At 45.2% G+C, this 18,421-nt stretch overlaps 1 protein-coding gene across 1 annotated transcript in view; it reads left to right on the top strand.

Moving 5' to 3' along the window:
- The first annotated feature begins 550 nt into the window (after window positions 1–550).
- Window positions 551–18,421, top strand: part of AKAP8L (A-kinase anchoring protein 8 like) — a 31,917-nt gene continuing 14,046 nt past the window's right edge. Inside the window, exons 1-4 of the mRNA XM_029051780.2 lie at window positions 551–997; window positions 4,004–4,075; window positions 14,270–14,302; window positions 16,775–16,832. Coding sequence (XP_028907613.1) covers window positions 985–997; window positions 4,004–4,075; window positions 14,270–14,302; window positions 16,775–16,832 — 176 coding nt within the window. The 5' untranslated portion in view covers window positions 551–984. The remainder of the gene's footprint in view (window positions 998–4,003; window positions 4,076–14,269; window positions 14,303–16,774; window positions 16,833–18,421) is intronic.

Below are 18,421 nucleotides of genomic sequence, written 5' to 3'. Positions count from 1 at the left end.
CTCTCTCTCCCCCCCCCCCCAATCCTGCTTACAGAGAAGCAGCGTGGCTCAGTGGAAAGAGCACGGGCTTGGGAGTCAGAGGTCATGGCCGGGAATCCCGGCTCTGCCACTTGGCAGCTGTGTGACTTTGGGCAAGTCACTTAACTTCTCTGTGCCTCAGTTACCTCATCTGAAAAAGGGGGATTAAGACTGAGAGCCTCACGTGGGACAACCTGTTTACCCTGTATCTACCCTAGCGCTTAGAACAGTGCTCTGCACATAGTAAGCGCTTAACAAATACCAACATTATTACTATTATTGTTCTCTCTCCCTCCCCCCCTTTGCCCCTCCCTCTCCTCTTCCCTCTCTTTCCCCCTCCTTCTTCTCTCTCCCTCCCCCATCTTTCCCCCTCCCTCCCACCCTACCTTTCTCCCTCCCCCTTCCCCCGCTTTCCTCCTCCCTCTCCCCCTCCCTCCCCTCCTCTCTATCCCTTCCCCTCTCCCCCTCCCTCCCTCCTTCTCCTCTCTCCCTTCCCCTCTCCTTCCCTCCTTCTCCCCCTCCTTCCCTCCGTCTCCCTCGGAGCAGGTGTACTCCCATCCATCCTCGGCCATCCTTGACGGTCCGGGGAGAGGCGGCGAAGCCCCGCCCTCCGACAGCCGTTGGCCTCCCGGAGGGTCCGAGGTCCGTTGGGCCTCGCGGCCACTCCCGGTGGGCAGGGCCGTGGGGCCGGACCAGCGGGAGATTGGCAGGCGCACGGCCCAGTGAAGCCGGCCCGACCAGCCGTCGCGAACGTGGCGCCCTAAAGGCTCGGGAAGACGGGCGGCCGCCACGGGCTGGCTGAATGGTGGCGCCGGCGCTGCTTGCTGTTTTTGCCCATGTCGCCGCCGAGCAGCAGGAGCAGGAGAAGAAGAAGAAGAAGCGGCGGCAACAGCGGAAGCGGCAGCGGCAACAGAAGCAGCAGCAGCTCTGCGGGGGTTCTGCAGCTGCCCGCCCGCCGGCATCACCATGAGCAACCCAGGTAGAGGATCGGAGGGGCGGAGAGCGGGAGTTGGGGCCGGGCCTGGGAAATTGGATCTTGAGCGCCGCTGCCGTTACTTCAAAATGGCGTGTCTCTCCCCGCCCCCCCCCCCCCGCTCCTCCAGCTCTCCTGCCCGCGGCCCGCCAGCCAGCTAGCCAGCCGGCCAGCCAACCGTCTCCTCTGCCGGGATCTGGTCCTTCCCCTGCTCTCTTAGCTGCCGCGCCCCCCTTCGACGGCTCCTCCCCGCCCCCCATCCCCCACCCAGTCGAACAGTGGCACCGATCGAGCGCGTACGGTGTGCACGACGCTGTGCTAAGCGCCCGGGAGACCCCCGTAGACTTTTCCCCATCGCTAATCTCCCGTTCCACTCTCGAGCCGTCATTTTTCCAGTCCTTTTTTTGCACACTCTTTTCCCCACCGTCTCCGCGCATCCCCACCGCCTCTCTGTCCCTTTCGAACCGTTTTCTCCTTTAAACCTCCCCGTATTTGCCGGAATGGTCGCCGCAGAACGATTCCCAGAGAGGAGTGACGGCTCCGAGGAAACCTGGATTTGGGGCGGGGACCGGGGAGGCCTGGATTTAAGGGTGTATAAAAGAAGGGGAGCCCGTTGTGGGCAGGGCTTGTCTCCGTTTGTTGCCGAATCGTACTTCCCAAGCGCTTAGTACAGTGCTTTGCGCACGCAGTAAGCGCTCGGTAACTACGATTGAATGAATGAATGAATGAATGAATGAAAGGTGGAGGGAGGAGACTAAATTGAGCATTTCCTGGTGAAGGGTATCTATGGGGCTTGTTCAAATTCCCCTCTAGACTTTCAGCCCTTTATGGGCCGGGAACGTGTCCACCACCTCTCCCTAGTGCTTAGTGGAATTCCCTGCACATAGTAAGTGCTCATTAAATACCATTGATTGATTGAAACCTGTTGAGCATTGGTTGGGCTATTTGCTGAGTCTCCCTGTGGAACCGAGGAGTGTCGGATTAGTGATTCGCCTGTGATGGACACTGCTTTCTCTGAGATGCCCCGATTTTCCGTTAGTTACTAGGAATCGTACTGTTGGATCAAGGGAATTTTTAGGGCTTGGAAATTATCTGAGATATCCCGTCTCGATCACTTTGGTGTTGTAGGTGACAAGACAGTCAGATGGCCATCTTAGGGTCTGAATTGGGCCAGGGAAAACTCTAAAACTGGGAAAAAATCTCCAGTTCAGTGCCAATTGATATCAATTCGGTGGTGTGTTTACCTCATTGCTTAGTAATGGCTCAGTAAAAAATGGCCACTGCTACCAAGGAATCATCCAACCCACCATCCTACCTCAAACAGTGGCAAGGGAATACTTCGAGGAGCTGGGTGATGGTTGTCCTCCCTTAATATTGATCTAAATGTTTAAGGATATTGTATGGTACATCCCTAACATTGCATTGCACTGTGGCCCACTTGGCCATGAATCTAACCCAAATCCCTCCACCACTGGAGACTTTTTGCCTTTGCAATTTTTTGTGGAAACAAATTCCAATTTTCCCCGTGCTTCTTTTGAGTCTCCACCCCCCAGATGGTGAGCTTATCCCGTGGTTCACCCTGGCCAGACCTTTTGAGAAGCTGTGTGGCTTAGCAGAAAGAGCCCTGGCCTGGGACTCGGAGGACCTGCGTTCTAATCCTGGCTCTGCCACTTACCTGCTTTGTGACCTTGGGCAAGTCACTTCACTTCTCAGTGCCTCAATTCCCTCATCTGCAAAATGGGGATTCAATACCTGTTCTCCCTCCTACTGAGACTGGGAGCCCCATATGGGACTTGTTTATCTTGTATCCACCCCAGAGCTTAGCAGATAGTGCTTAACAAATGCCACAGTTATTATTATTATTTTATTTTGTAGACTTCGATCATGTTCCCTCTGCATCTTTCCAGGCTGAAGAATCCTAACTCTAGCCTCATAATAAAGTTTCACCATTCCCGTGATCATCTTGGTTACCCTCTCTCCCCGCTATTCAGAAAAAAAATGGAGCAGAGGTCAATTTTGCCTCTCATGCCAGGTTAGAATTAGGAAGGTGAGGGGTGAAGGAAGATTTTTTAGGAGGATCTTAAGAGCAACAGAGGGGTTTGATTTCTGGTGTAAATCTGGCAGGGGTTATTTTTTTTCTAAGTATTTCAGAGTGTCTTGTTACCTCTTAGTAACTTTCAAAGTCTGCTCAGAATCAATTTTCGTGTTTTTACATCCACATGCTTCCGGAAGGAGATGAATAGCGATCCATTGCAGTAAACTTTATTTATTAAAGAAAAATGAAATTATAACCCAATTTATCAATGAGATTTCTGGATTTTAAATGCAGAAGATATGTTGGTCATATTTGAGTTGCAAATATGGGGCTGGAAATGGGAAAGTTGGTCATTTGAGTAACACTGTTTTGCCTAGTATCACTTGCTCGTCTAAGAGATATTTTTTAAAATGTTGATGGGCAGGAGAAGGGGGGTGAGTTGAAACTCTGAAGTTACAAGTTTAAAATAGACCAGGAAAGAACAGAGCATTTAGCTACTTCCAAAAGGGACAGGATTTTTTTTTTTTTATCAAACCTCATGAAACTTAGTGTGCATGTAATCTCCAATTTTTGGACAGTTAGCTTTTGAAAACTCGTTAAAGTCATGTTGCTTGAAACGAAAATCTTCCACTCTGAATGCAATTTGCTCATGACATCTAAGATTGGGATTTTTTTTTTTTTTTAGGCTTAGAAAAAGTTATAGGCCAAGTTTGAAAATGCCTTTCTGTTCCTGAATCGAGTGATGGCAGAGCTAATGTTAATAACTAATGGCCCAGAAAAGGATACTGTTTTCTCTCCCCTGAAGTGTGATTTGAGGCATCAGTAAAATGGTGAATATTTTAGACCTCTGACATTTTGGATGGAGAGTCTGCCAGGTCAGGTGAGGTTGTTGAAGGAGGTTTTATTCAGTCTTGTGCATTTGGTAATTTTCATGTTATGCTTAGAGTAGTAACACTACTTTGTTACTTTATCTCTAGACTTCGTCCAGGGAACTGATCCCGCTGTGCCAACCACATTCTTTAATACAACTCTGCCTATCTACGATTATGGTAAGTGTGGATTTCCCCCATTAGGTACTAAGACATAGGAGGCCAGTAGCCCGCTTTAGGTGGCCGTGTGAGTTGGTGGCAAATCTAGGTTTAACTGAGATCTAAGAAGTCAGAGGACTTGGTTGTTGTTTTTTTAATGGTTTTTGTGAAGCGCTTACTATGTCAGCCAATCAGTCGTATTTTTTGAGCGCTTACTGTGTGCTAAATGCTTGAGAGAGTACAATAGGACAATATAACATACATTCCCTACCTACAATGAGTTTACAGTCTACAGTGTCAGGCACTGTACTCAGTGCTGGGGTAGATACACGATAATCAGGTTGGACACAGTCCAAGTCCCACTTGGCACTCACAGTCTTAATCCCCATTTTACAGATGATATGACTGAGGCACAGAGAAGTAAAGTGATTTGCCCAAGGTCACACAGAAGACAAGTGGCAGAGCTAGGATTAGAATCCAGGTCCTTCTGCCTCCCAGGCCCATGCTATAGCCACTCGGCTATGCTGCTTCTCTAACCCCGGCTCTGCCGCTGGCCTGCAGTGGTACTTTAGGCAAATCACTCCACTTCTCTGTTCCTCAATATCCTCATCTGTAAAATGGGGAGTCAGTGTCTGTCCTCTCTCCCCCTTAGGGTGGTTAGCCACATGTGGGACCGGGATTGACTCTGTCTCTTGTATCTACCCCAGTGCTCAGTACAGTGTTTGGCACAGAGTAAACTCTTAACAGATCTTCTTCTTCTTCTTGTTATTAGGATTAGATTTGGAGGCCTGGCCCTCAGAGAATAAAGCTTGCCAATCTGACTTTATTAAAATAATTCTGTTGGGCCTTCTTGAGTTTTTTCCTCATAAATCTGGGTAGTTTTGTAAAAAGTTCAAGAGTTCAATTAGATACTGCATGTAGCACTTTCTTTGGTACAGCAAGAGGGATGAAAGATCAGACAGGATCCCTTTCTGCTCCTGCAGATCATTTGGGGAGGTTTGATGCCTCTGGCAGGGCTGGGAGGGAAGTGGTTGGGTGGTGTGCCAGCACAAAAATCTACCTGCAGTACCAAGCGTATTGTTAAGAAACACTGATAGAGGGAGCGGGGACAGTCCTGATTGGTAATCCAGGTTCTGATGATTGGTCCCAGGAGGTAGGGAGCTATGTAATTTATCCCCAAAGGATGGAGTGCACCACCAAGCTTGAGATCCCAGCTAGAAAATCCATCTCAACTTGAGGTGCTGCTCGCACATAGATGATCATTCCAAAGTGAGAGGTTTGCCCTGAAGTTCTTTAGCATGGCCTAGAGTAAAGAGCGTGGGACCGGGAATCGGGAGACCTGGGTTTGAGGCCCAGCTCTGCCTCTGGCCTATTGTGTGATCTTGGGCAGGCCACTTAATCTCCCTGAGCCTCAGTTTCCTCATCTGTCAAAGGGGATAAAATGGATTGTGAGTCCAATGTGAGGAGTGGACTGTGTCTGACCGCCTTACCTCATCTCAAGGCTCTCCATCACCTTGCCCCTTCCTACCTCTCCTCTCTTCTCTCTTTCTACCGCCCACCCTGCACGCTCCGCTCCTCTGCCGCCCACCTCCTCACCGTCCTTCGGTCTCGCCTATCCCACCGTCGACCCCTGGGCCACGTCCTCCCGGGGTCCTGGAATGCCCTCCCTCCTCACCTCCGCCAAACTGATTCTCTTCCCCTCTTCAAAACCCTACTTAAAACTCACCTCCTCCAAGAGGCCTTCCCAGACTGAGCTCCCCCCTTTTTCCCTCTGCTCCCTCTACCCCCCCTTCACCTCTGCAGCTAAACCCTCTTTTTCCCCTTTTCCCTCTGCTCCTCCACCTCTCCCTTCCCATCCCCACAGCACTGTACTCGTCCGCTCAACTGTATATATTTCCATTACCCTATTTATTTTGTTAATGAATTGTACATCGCCTTGATTCTATTTAGTTGCCATTGTTTTTATGAGATATTCTTCCCCTTGACTCTATTGCCATTGTTCTTGTCTGCCTGTCTCCCCCCTATTAGACTGTAAGAGACTGGGAAGAGACTGTCTCTATCTGTTGCCGATTTGTACATTCCAAGCGCTTAGTACAGTGCTCTGCACATTGTAAGCGCTCAATAAATACTATTGAATGAATGAATCTCTATCCCAGTGCATAGCGCATAGTTGTGCTCAGATATTATTATTTGTATTACTACCATGATTGTTCTTATTATTTTGTGTTTAGCATAGTCTGGTGTGGGACTAAGGAGGAAGAGATTTAGAAGTAAAAACTTGGAAATCCCAAGCATCAGGGTGCAGCAATTGCTATAACTTTCCTCCAGTTAAATCCTGGCCTAATTTTCCCCTCAGAGCCTAAATGTTTTAGTATGCTCTTTTAGAAGTCAGCAGCATTTATCGAGTACCTACTATGTGTAGAACCTTGTATCGGGTGTTTGAAAGAGCCTGATTGAAGCAAGACGTCCGTCCCTGAGTTTAAATTGATTACCATTATCACTTCAGCCAGTGCCTGTCACTGTTGCCTTACTAAGAGCCTTCATTTTATTAGTCAGATATTTCCCTCAATCAGTCAAGCCATCAGTGGTATTTATTGAGCACCTATTAAGTGCTCGGGAGAAAACAACAAAAGAGGGATGTGTGTTCCCCGTAAGTTCGTCTCTAGATTGTAAACTCGTTGTGGGAAGGAAATGTGTCTACCAACTTTATATTGCACTTACTACAGTGCTCTGCACACAGTAGGAGCTCAGTAAATACCATTGATTGATTTCCCTGCCCTCAGAGAGCCTACAATCCAATGGGGAAGACACTTAAAAATGATTTACAAACGGTGGGAGAAGGAAGAAAAAACAAGGATGTAACAGAAAATAGTACACTATATCGGGAAGAAATAGCTGAATAAATAATTGAATAGACAAATAAAAGTTTATTTAGTATTCAATGCATAAAGCCAATGGCATTGCAGTTCCATTGAATGAATGAAATATCTAAATAATTGAACATATAAATAAAAATACAAGTGGTATTAGTACTATTGATGATAGTAGCACTTAGTAATAATTATTATTATAGCATAATAGTATTAAGCACTTATAGTAGTAATAATAATAGTAGTAGTATTAAGTGCTTAATAATAATATAATTATTATTATAGCATAATAATAGTATTAAGCACCTACTAAGCTAAACGCTGGGAGAAAAAAATACCTGGGTAAAAATCAGACACAATCCCATGGGTCTCCAGGGCCTCACAAGGTCAGAATAAAGCAAGGGGGGGTTTGGTGATGAAAAAATATAAATCCCAAAACAGCATAAGACAGAGCACAGAGTCAAACAAGCCCAGAGGTACAGGGCAGAGGTAGGGGCCTCGATCAGGGGGTCAGTCATATTTATTGAGTGCTTACTGTGTGCAGAGCACTGCCAAGCACTTGGGAGAGTACAGTGCAGCACTAAACAGACACATTCCCTGCCCACACCGAGCTCACAGTCTACAGGGGGAGACAGTCATTAAAATAAATAAATAAATTACAGGTATGTACCTAAGTGCTGTGGGGCTGGGAGTGGGGATGAATTAAAGGAGGCAAGTCAAGGCAGTGCAGAAGGGAGAGGGAGAAGAGGAAAGGAGGGCTTAGTCAGGGAAGGCCTCTTGGAGGAGATGGGCTTTGCTGTCACCCTGGTCATCAAAAGTCCAGACTTTCCCAATCCTTCCCAAGGTTCTGAGATCTCTAGACACCATGGGCTCCTGCAGCTTAAATCCCTCCCTCTCCATGCACACAGGGCCCATCATTCAGTTGTATTTATTGAGCGCTTACTTTTTTTGTGGTATTTGTAAAATGTTTACTATGTGCCAGGCACTGTACTAAGCGCTGGGGTAGATGGAAGCTAACCAGGTTGGACACAGTCCCTGTCCCACTTGAAGCTCACAGTCTTCATCCCCGTTTTCCAGACGAGGTGGCTTAGATCCAGAGGAAGTGAAATGACTTGACCAAGGTCACACAGCAGACAAATGGCAGAGCCAGGATTAGAACCCAGGTCCTTCTGACTCCCAGACCCATGCCCTATCCACTAGACCACACTCCCTTCTGCCTCATCCGTACAATTGGATTTGTGATGTGTGGGCATTTGATATTTTCCATCCAAACTCATTCCCTTGGAGAACTCATTCGCTCCCATGGCTTCAACTACCATATCTATGTAGCTGATACCCAAATCTACATCTCCTCCCTGATCTCTCTCCCTCTGTCCAGGCTCCCATCTCCTCCTGCCTTCAAGACATCTCTACTTGGATGTCCTCCCATCACCTCAAACTTAACATGTCTAAAACAGAGCTACTTATCTTCCCACCCAAACCCTGTCCTTTCCTGGACTTTCCCATCACTGTAGACGACACCACCATCCTTCCCATCTCACAACCTTGGCGCTATCCTTGGCTCCTGTCTCTCATTCAACCCCCATATTCAATCTCTCACCAAATCCTATTGTGATCCTTCACAACATCGCTAAAATCTGCCCTTTCCTCTCCATCCAAACTGCTACCACGTTAATAGTCACTCATCCTATCCCACCTAGATTACTGCATCAGTCTCCTTCCTGACCTCCCGACCTCCTGCCTCTCCCCACTCCAGTCCATACTTCACTCCGGTGCCCAGATCATTTTTCTACAGAAACGTTCAGGACATGTCACCCTCACCCCCCCAAATCTCCAGCGGTTGCCTCACCGTTGGCCTTAAAGTACTTGATCACCTCGCCCCCTCCTACCTCACCTCGCTTCTCTCCTTCTACAACCCAGCCCGCACACTTCGCTCCTCTGATGCTAACCTTCTCACCTGTCTCGATCTCACCTGTCTCACCGCTGACCCTGCATCCTGCATCTGGCCTGTAACGCCCTCTCTCCTCAAATCTGCCAGACAATTACTCTTCCCCGCCGCTTCAAAACCTTACTGAAGGCACATCTCCTCCAAGAAGCCTTCCCAGACCAAGCCCCGCTTTTCCTCATCTCCCACTCCTTTCTACGTCACCCTGACTTGTTCCCTTAGCTCTTCTCCCCTCTTCTAGCCCCACACCACTTATATATATATATCTGTAATTTTATTTATTTGTATTGATGTCTGTCTCCCCACTCTTAGTCTGTGAGCTCGTTGTAGGCAGGGATTGTCACTCTTTATTGTTGCATTGTACTTTCCTAAGCGCTTAGTACACAGCAAGCACTTAATAAATACAATTCAGTGAATGAATGGACATCCCACCATTGACCCCTCAGCACTTAGGTACATATCTATAGGTTATAGATTATAAAATATTTATATTAATATCTGTCTCCCTCTCTAGGCTATAAATTCTATGTGGGCAGGGACTGTGTCTACCAACTCTGTTGTTTTGTCCTCTCCCAAGCGCTTAGGACAGTACTCTGCACATAATAAGCACTCAGTAAATACCTTTGATGATGATACTGATTTTTCACTAAGCTCAGACCTTTTCACATCTCCTGGGTTTTTCAGCTCTTTGATACCTTGGCTCCAATCTCACAGTAGAGATAATCTAGGTTTTTCAGCTGTTTTCTATTGCCTCAGTATTTAATTAAAGTGCTGGAATGATAAACCACTACACCCTTCTCATTTGTTCAAGTGTGGCACGGCACTAGAGCAGAGGCAAATATGTTTTTTTGTTGTATGCTTCTCCCCACATTCTTGCTTTCTGACCTTGCTTCCGATTTGTTCTATTTTCAATCTGTTTTCTGAGGTGGTGGAACTTGTGTACACAGGGCTACAAGATGAAGTGAGATCTGAAATTCCATTCTTTAAAGGCTTCTCAAGAAAAATGTGGGTTTTCTCTGGGATATAGTGACGATTAAGTAGAACCAGAATCACTGTTTATTCATCTTCCCTCCTAAACCCATTCCTCCAACCTTTCCCATCTCAATTACTCCATGGTCCTCCCTGTCCCAGAAACCTCTGCAACCTTGATGTCATCCTCCCCTCCTCCCCGTCTTCTGAATCCTGCTGACTTGCTACACAACAGCTCTCAGTCTACCCCTTCCTCATCATCCAAAGAGCCACCACCGTGGTTACAAGCCTTCATCGTATCCTGACTTGACTAGGTAGGGAGTCAACTTCCTTGCTGACCTCCCTGCCTCCAGCCTCTTCTTTCTCCAGTCTACACATCCTGCTGCTGCCCGGATCAACTCTTTGAAGCATCACTCAGCACAGCTTTCTCCACTCCTTCAAACCATACAGTGACTTCCCATTTCCCTCCAAATCAAGCAAAAACTCTTTACACTCAGCTTTTTCCACCACCTCTCCCCACATTCCTGCTTGCTCCCTTTGCTCCTCCCAAACAAACCTTCTAACTCCACCTCACTCTCTATTATCCTACCTCCATCTCCTCCCTCACAGTGTTACCTGGCCTGGAATTTTCCCGCCAAAGCCATCAGGCCACAGGTCTCTCCATAGTGAGAGTTTAGCCCTCCTAAAAATCTCACCTCTTCCAGGAAGCCCTCCCCATTTAATCCCCAACATCCCAAGCTGTAGAAGTCCAGACATTTCCAGCATTGATTAATTTATTTACATCCCTCCTTAGCTCTTGTGTGCATATATATTTAATTATTTATTTTGATTACTCAAATTGTAAATGTTTTTATGTTCATCTCCCCCATTTGTATAAGTTTCTTTTGGGCAGGGAACATGTCACTTTTTTGGGTTGCATTTTCTCAAGTTCTCAATAGAGTGTATTTCATCCAGTGGATGCTCAGTAAATATGATTATTACTACCATTAAATATCTGGACATTAGGCTGCTATCAAACTAAAATGGTCCTGCAACGTTCAATTGGCTGCCCTCCTTTCAGGGAAGCTTTTTTTTAGTTTTAAATTGGCTCTGGAGTAGGCAAAATAATATCAGTTTATTGGGAGTAAATTTGCAAGAGTTAAAAATCTGTGTTACCATACTTAAAAATGAATGTGGTGAAACTGGAGCGGGTTGAGAGAAGAATGACAAAAATGATTAGAAGGTTGGAAAGGTTAAAGGATTTGGGGTTGTTTAGGCCAGAACAAACAACCTGATTGTTGAGCATTTTGTTCTACTTTACAATTATTTTTTCCTTTTCGAGAATGAGGTCTTGTGAATTGTTGGACCTCGGTTGTAAACGGGGCAACTCACAGCTGGCCCAGTGACTGGTTATCTGAAACGTGGCTCCTTGTAACTTAGTCGATTGCAATTCAGGGATATCGTTTTCTAGCCTTTTTCATTAGTAATGCGTTTACAGTGTAATAACTCCGTTGTACTCTCCCAAGCGCTTAGTACAGTGCTCTGCACACAGTAAACGCTCAATAAGTACCACTGATTGATTGATATTAGTCAACAAACCTCTGGGTCTATGACTGATGTGAAGATCCATCTGTTGAGCATTTACGGCATGCGGAGCTCTGTATTAAGCACTTGGGAGAGTACAATACAGTAGAGTTGGTAGACACGTTCCCTGCCAACAGAGAACTTACAGTCTAGATAGACACAGGCATTGAAATAAATTACAGATAAGGGCAATGACAGAGTATAAGGATACCTACATAAGTGCTGTGGGGCTTGGGTGGGGTGAATATCAAAGGCCTTAAGGGGTACACACTCAAATGCAAAGGTCACATAGAAAGGAGGGCAAATAGGGGAAATGAGGACCTAGTCAGGGAAGCCCTCTTGAAGGAGATGTGGTTTTAGGAGAGGTTTTGAAAGTGGGCAGAGTGGTGGACTGTTGGCTATAAAGTGGGTGAGAGTTCTGGCCAGAAGGAAAATTCATTCATTCATTCAATCATATTTATTGAGCGCTTACTGTGTGCAGAGCACTGTACTAAGCACTTGGAAAGTACAATGCAACAATAGAGACAATCCCTGCCCACAATGGGCTCACAGTCTAGAGGGGGGTCGGGGGAAGACTGACATCAATGCAAGTAAACAGGCATCATTATAAATAAAATTATAGATATATGCATTTATACATAAGTGCTGTGGGACAGGGAAGGGGGGAAGCGCAAAGGGAGCGAGGCAGGGTGATGTGGAAGGGAGTGGGAGCTGAGGAAAATGTAGGCAAGGGGTCAGAAGAGATAAAGGCACAGTGAGTACGTGGACATTAGGGGAGAGAAGTTTGCAGGCCAGGTTGTAGTAGAAGATCAGCAAGGTAAGGTAGGGGGAGAGCTGATTGATTGTTTTAAAGCCAGTGGTAGGGAGTTTCTGTCCGACGCAGAGGTGGATGAGCATACAGTGAAGGTTCTTGAGGAGTGGGGAGATGTGAACTGAGGGTTTTTTTGGGTTTTTTTTAAGGAAAATTGATTTGAACAGCAGAGTGAAGTATGGAACTGGAGATGGTAGAGACAGGAGGCAGGGAGGTCAGCGAGGACGCCGATGCAGTAGTCAAGGCAGGATATGATATGTGCTTGGGTCAGCGTGGTGGCAGTTTGGATGGAGAGAGGGTGGATTCTAGAGTTGTTGTGAAGGTTGAACCGATAGGGTTTAGTGACAGACTGAATATGGGGCTTGATTTTAGAGAGCTGAATTGAGAATAATACCTAGATAACGGGCTTGTAAGATGGAGGACGGAAGTGTCATCTACACTGATGAGAAAATCAGGGAGAGGACAGGATCTGGGTGGGAAGATGAGAAGTTCTGTTTTGAACCTCTTCGAGGTGTCGATGGGAAAGCCAAGCAGCAGTGTCCTGAAGGCAGGAAGAAATGCAAGACTGCAGGGTCTAGACAGGACAGGTAGCTTTGGGAATCATCCACATAGAGATGGTAGTTGCAGCCATGGAGCAAATGGAGAATAGAAGGGGACCCAGAACTGAGCCTTGAGGAACTCTCATAATTAGAAGATGGGAGGCAGAGAAGGAACTAGCAAATGTCACTGAGAAACAGGGGCCAGAGAGATAGGAGGAAAACCAGGAGAGGACATTGGCAGTATCACAAGTGTTAAAATAATCTAATTCATGCAAAAACACTTTGAAAAACTAAATGTTTGTGCAAGTACAAAGTATTATTATTATGTACCTACAAACTCTCACTTTAGGGAACACTATGAGAACACTATTCTGGTATAGATATCAAAATTTGTTTTTTTTTTAAAAAGGGAGGTGGAGCGCTTTGCTTGATTGGGAGAAAAGAGCTTCCAGATCCCTTTCCTTCTCTCTAGCTATGGTTGGATTTTTCCATGACATCCTCATTTTAACAAAGGTATCACAGCTAAAATTGCTTGGTGTGGCCTGTAATCTTTGTTTTTCTAGACTGGTTTTACATTTCCTCCATACTCTTTTTTACCAAAGTGACTTTTTAAATGTGTAGAATGCTCTGCACACAGTAAGCACTCAATAAATACAATTGAATGAATTAAATGAATAAACTGTTTAATTTCCCAAAATTAGCTTACACAGAATAATTTGTTTTGGTTTTCACATGTTGGATAGAGCCCAGGCCCAGGAGTCAGAAGGTTATGGGCTCTAATCCCGGCTCCAGCACCTGTCTGCCAGGTGACCATGGGCAAGTCACTTCACTTCTCTGTGCCTCAATTACCTCATCTGTAGAATGGGGATTGAGACTGCGAGCCCCCTGTGGGACAGGGACTGTGTCCAACCCGATTGGTTTGTTTCCACCCCAGCACTTAGAACAGTGCTTGGCACATAGTAAGTGCTTAACAAATACCATTGTCGTCATTGTTGTTATTGTTGTTGCTAGACTGATTCTTGGACCTGAGCAATCTCGTGATGAAGTTGTTCGAACTGGATTTCTGAACTGGAGTAAACTGTCTCTCCTTTATTTGGGCATTGTCTGAAGTATTCATGAGATCTAAACTTTTTATTTTTACATTGCAAATCTATCACTAAAGGAAAGGTAGTGAAGTCACTGCTTTCTACAGCCAGTTTTAGCCAAAACATTTTGTTCTGTGCATTGATATTTTGTCTACGTGACATAAGCAGCTAGGATAATAACAATAATGATGGTATTTGTTAAGCGCTTATTTGCCACTCCTCAGACCAGCCCCATACTATGTATTTTGGAAAATGAACTATTTCACATGACCTCCCGGGGACCCCTGTCTCTCAGTTGAAAGGAATCCGATTTGTGGTTCAATCTGACCATAGCAAGAACGAAGAATATAAATGCCTTTGGGCCTAAAACTCAACTCCACGGGGTTGTTGGGTAGTGAGTGTGAGATGTAATTACTAATTTTGCTTTTTGTAGGATATGGAACTTGGAACACTGAGACAAACAGAGGCAAGTACAAATGCATGCTTTTTGTGCAGCACTTTTAGTTGTGTGTGTGTGTATACATATATTAGAACAATGCTTTGCACATAGTAAGCGCTTAACAAATACCATCATTATTATTATATATAGAGAGAGATGTTCATATTTGAAGACACCAGTGAGGGTGAAGGTATGTGTGTGTGTGTGTGTGTGCGTGTGTGTGTTTGGGAGAGAGATGGAAAAGTCCAAAGCGAGTTCCACAGTCCCGACCACATTGAACACACAAAAAGTTGTCCTTTGTTGTGTTGTGCTTGATGTTTGCAGTGTCTGGCTCACTTGGACAGTGAGCTCAAAGTGGCAATTTATTCAACTCTGCAATTCACTGCAAAAATTTACAGTAGTAATATGTGTGGCATGAAGTGGGGCAGATAGAAGATAGTTAAGTTAGACACAGTCCCTGCACTGCATAGGGCTCACAGTCTAAGTAGGAGGAAAAACAGGTATCGGATCTCCATTTTACAGATGAGGAAATTGAGGCCCAGACAAGTGAAGTGACTTGCTCAAGGTCACACAGCAAACAAGTGGTGGAGCTGGGATTAGAGTCCAGGTCCTTTGACTCCCGGGTCTGTGCTCTTTCCACTAGACAACTTCTCAAGTAGAACTCGCTGATGGGGTGGGGGCGAGTGTGTGTGTGTGTGTGTGTGTGTGTGTGATGTTTTAACACTAACTCTGGAGGATGAATTTATACTAGAGCCGGACATTATTATCGAAAGGCAAAAGAACAATCTCTCCTCCTCTGCTGCTCCGGTTGACTCTTGTCCCTCTCTGCTCCTTCTGTGTATCCTAAGGAATACTAGAGGGAAGTCAGCGTAGTGGGACACTAGACTTGTGACAAAATGACTCTCCAAATGAATTCCTTTCATTGTAGCATTTTGCCTTTCTGGAGATCAATGTCCTAGCTAGAATTTCTATGAAAATAAGGTGGCCATCATTCTGCCAATCTCTAGTCTTGCCACAACAAAGAACAATAGGCTTTCACATTGGAGTTCTTGAATTCTTAAAAGGAGGTTGTTAATAATAGCCTCACATCATAGTCAAGTGACTAACCCAGGGCTATGCAATAAATCTTCGGAAGAAGCCCTGTTGAGTCCTTTGCCTTACTGGCAGTTGGATTTGGTCCTAAGGTCATGAGTTCACTGTGGGCAGTGAATGTGTCTGATTATTATATTGTACTCTCCCAAACAGTACAGTGCTTTGCACACAGTAAGCGTTCAATAAATGTGATTGAATGAATGAATGAGTGTGGGTGGGGGGTTTGTCCATGACAGGGGTAGAAGTGCCTGAGGAGGAGTAGATGTTTTTCCTCAGTCTTTCCAAAATGATCTAGTCATTCATTCATTCAATCAATCATATTTACTGAGTGCATACTGTGTGCAGAGCACTGTACTAAGCACTTGGGAAAGTACAATACAGCAATAAAGAGAGTCAATCTCTGCCCACAACGAGCCCGAGGCTGCATTTTCTGGAGCTACTATGAAAATGTTATGGAATAGTGTCTATTCAAAAAATCAGTTCTTGACTTTTTTTTTCCAACCCCCCACCTCCTTCCTGCTCCCAGGAGCCTGGAGTGGGAGTGTATAGCTTATATCATGGAATGGAAGGCTGCCTGAATGTCAGAGCATTCCTGACACGGCAGAAGATCCACATATAGCAATCAAAGCCCTTTTGGAGGGAGATCTAGCAAGGAAATAATTGAACTCCCGCTCTAAGTGGACTGAGGTATCTGATGGAACTGTTTTAAGTCTCTGGAATTGGAGCTATAAACTTCCCTAAACAAGTTTGGCAAGAGAGCCCAGGTCCAAATTGCTATTGCTTAAAAGGTTTTCTGCCTTTTCTAACATGACTCTCGTTTCTCTAGACTGTAAGCTCGTTGTGGGTAGAGAATGTGTCTCCCAACTCTTGTCCTGTACTCTCCCAAGGGCTTAATACAATGCTCTGCACATAATGAGCACTCAGTAAATACCACTGATTGATGCATTTTCAGGTAGGGTGCTTAATAATAATTATGGTACTTGTTAAGTTCTTACTATGTGCCAAGCACTGTTCTAAGCCCTGGAGTAGATACAAGTTAATCAGGTTGGACACAGTCCCTGTCCCACATAATAATAATAATAATGGTATTTGTTAAGCGTTTACTATGTGCTGAGCACTGTTCTAAGCGCCGGAGTAGATACGGAGTAATGAGGTTGTCCCACATGAGGCTCACAGTCTTAATCCCCATTTTACAGATGAGATAACTGAGACACCGAGAAGTTAAGTGATTTGTCCAAAGTCACACAGTTGACAGGTGGCAGAGCCAGGATTAGAACCCATAACTTCTGACTCCTAAGCCTGTGATTTTTCCACTGAGCTACACTGCTTCTCTGAGGCTCACGCTCTAAATATGGGGCTCACACTCTTAACTTGACTGGAATTGTCCATGTTTCCTTTTCGTTTCAGGTTACGAGAGCTATGATTATGGATATGGATATGGTCAGGATAACACTACCAACTATGGGTATAGTATGACCACTTCAAATTCTTGGGAAATTCCTAGTTCCAACACAAACGGGAATCCAAACATGAACCCTAACACTTGGCCGGCTCCAGAGCCGATACTATTTTATCCAAAATTAACCAGAGCTTAGTTATGGCGACCAGCACTTAGCTCTGTTTCCACACCTAGAAATGGACATGAAGGAGGACTGTATAGCTCAGGTGGAGACAGGTGAGTCTAACTCTAGGTGAGATGGTTTAGCAATAGGGTAGCAATCTGTTTCTAAAGAGCTCTAAAAAGCTGCTGCCTCTCAATTTCTTGTCTCTCTGCCTCATTCCTCACTTGATAATCATGTATGACTCAAGGGTGAAGGCTTAAATTTGGGTCAGCTGCATTTTCCTTTTCTGCATTTTAGGGAGGGCAGGGTTTATTTTTTTTCCCTTCCTGGGATAGTGGCATCTGTGTTGGGTTTGCAGCTTTTCCAATATAGAATCAGTGAGGATATGTATAAATCTGCTGAATTGTTTTCCCCCTACTTCCAAAGGAGCAAGGGGCATGAATTCTGTGTGCGTTTATCGGCTGGGCAGTGGTGCGGTCACCTTAAATTTCTGTTAATTGCACTTGAGTTAAATCACTTTTATGCTGGGACACTGTCTCCAAGGCTAAGTCAAGAAGAGCAGGTAAAAGTATCCCACTTCTGAAAAGTATATTTGAATTTGCTTTGCCAAGATCTGGATTGTCTTCTCAAACAGTTTAGTAGGGTAAATGGGAACCTGGATTTTGTTCTGCAGCAGACTTGGATTTGAAAAATAGACCAAGTGAGCGTAACTTAGAAAAACGGAAGGTGAGTTAAGAACTGGGTGTAAGAAGAAAGCTACTTTCCTTTCACACCTAGGGTGAGGGAGAGCTTAAATCAGGTGACTTCTCCTTTGCTAGTTTCTTCACATTGGAGTATCTAACAACACAGTTTGGAGTTTAAGGAGAAAGCATCTTCTGCTACAAGGAGGGTCCCCACCAATTATTTATTTTTGAGTTACAAAGAGAAATGCCAGCAGTGTCTATATATGAATAGATTTCCTTTGGAGATGCAAATGGGCAGTGGCATGGTTCTTAATCATATCTATCAAGTGGCCCAAATTCCCAGAGGAAACTAATTGGATTGTGAGGCAGAAGCTGGTCACTGAAGGTATGGACCTTTCTTTCACCTTCTTTTTTGCAGTCACTGAAAAACCATATAGGCTAAGATGAACCTCTAGGAGCTAGGCCAGATTTTATTTCCTAGAGTGCATCAAAGACCTTAAAAGTGTGAGATGCTGAGAGAGTGTAGGTGCATAACAGTGAGGGCAGTGTGGACTTTTCTTTCCTAGTCTGGCTTCAAAGGCAGGAATACAACTGTGTCTCTTCCTCAGCCATTGTTCCCTTGTTGTTTTCCCTACTGGGGAGCATACCGGACTGTTAGGGTTTGTGCCTCTTTGGGCAATTAGTACCTTTTTCTCCAAAGTGACATGCTATTCTGTTCTAAGTTTAATGGGAATTAGAGAAGCAGCATGGCAGAGTGATTAGAGCAAGGACCTGGCAGTCAGTAGGTCATGGGATCTAATCCGGGCTCT

Source organism: Ornithorhynchus anatinus, chromosome X1 (assembly GCF_004115215.2).
Source record: "Ornithorhynchus anatinus isolate Pmale09 chromosome X1, mOrnAna1.pri.v4, whole genome shotgun sequence".
NCBI lineage: Eukaryota > Metazoa > Chordata > Mammalia > Monotremata > Ornithorhynchidae > Ornithorhynchus > Ornithorhynchus anatinus.
This window is presented reverse-complemented; position numbering and strand designations above follow the sequence as displayed.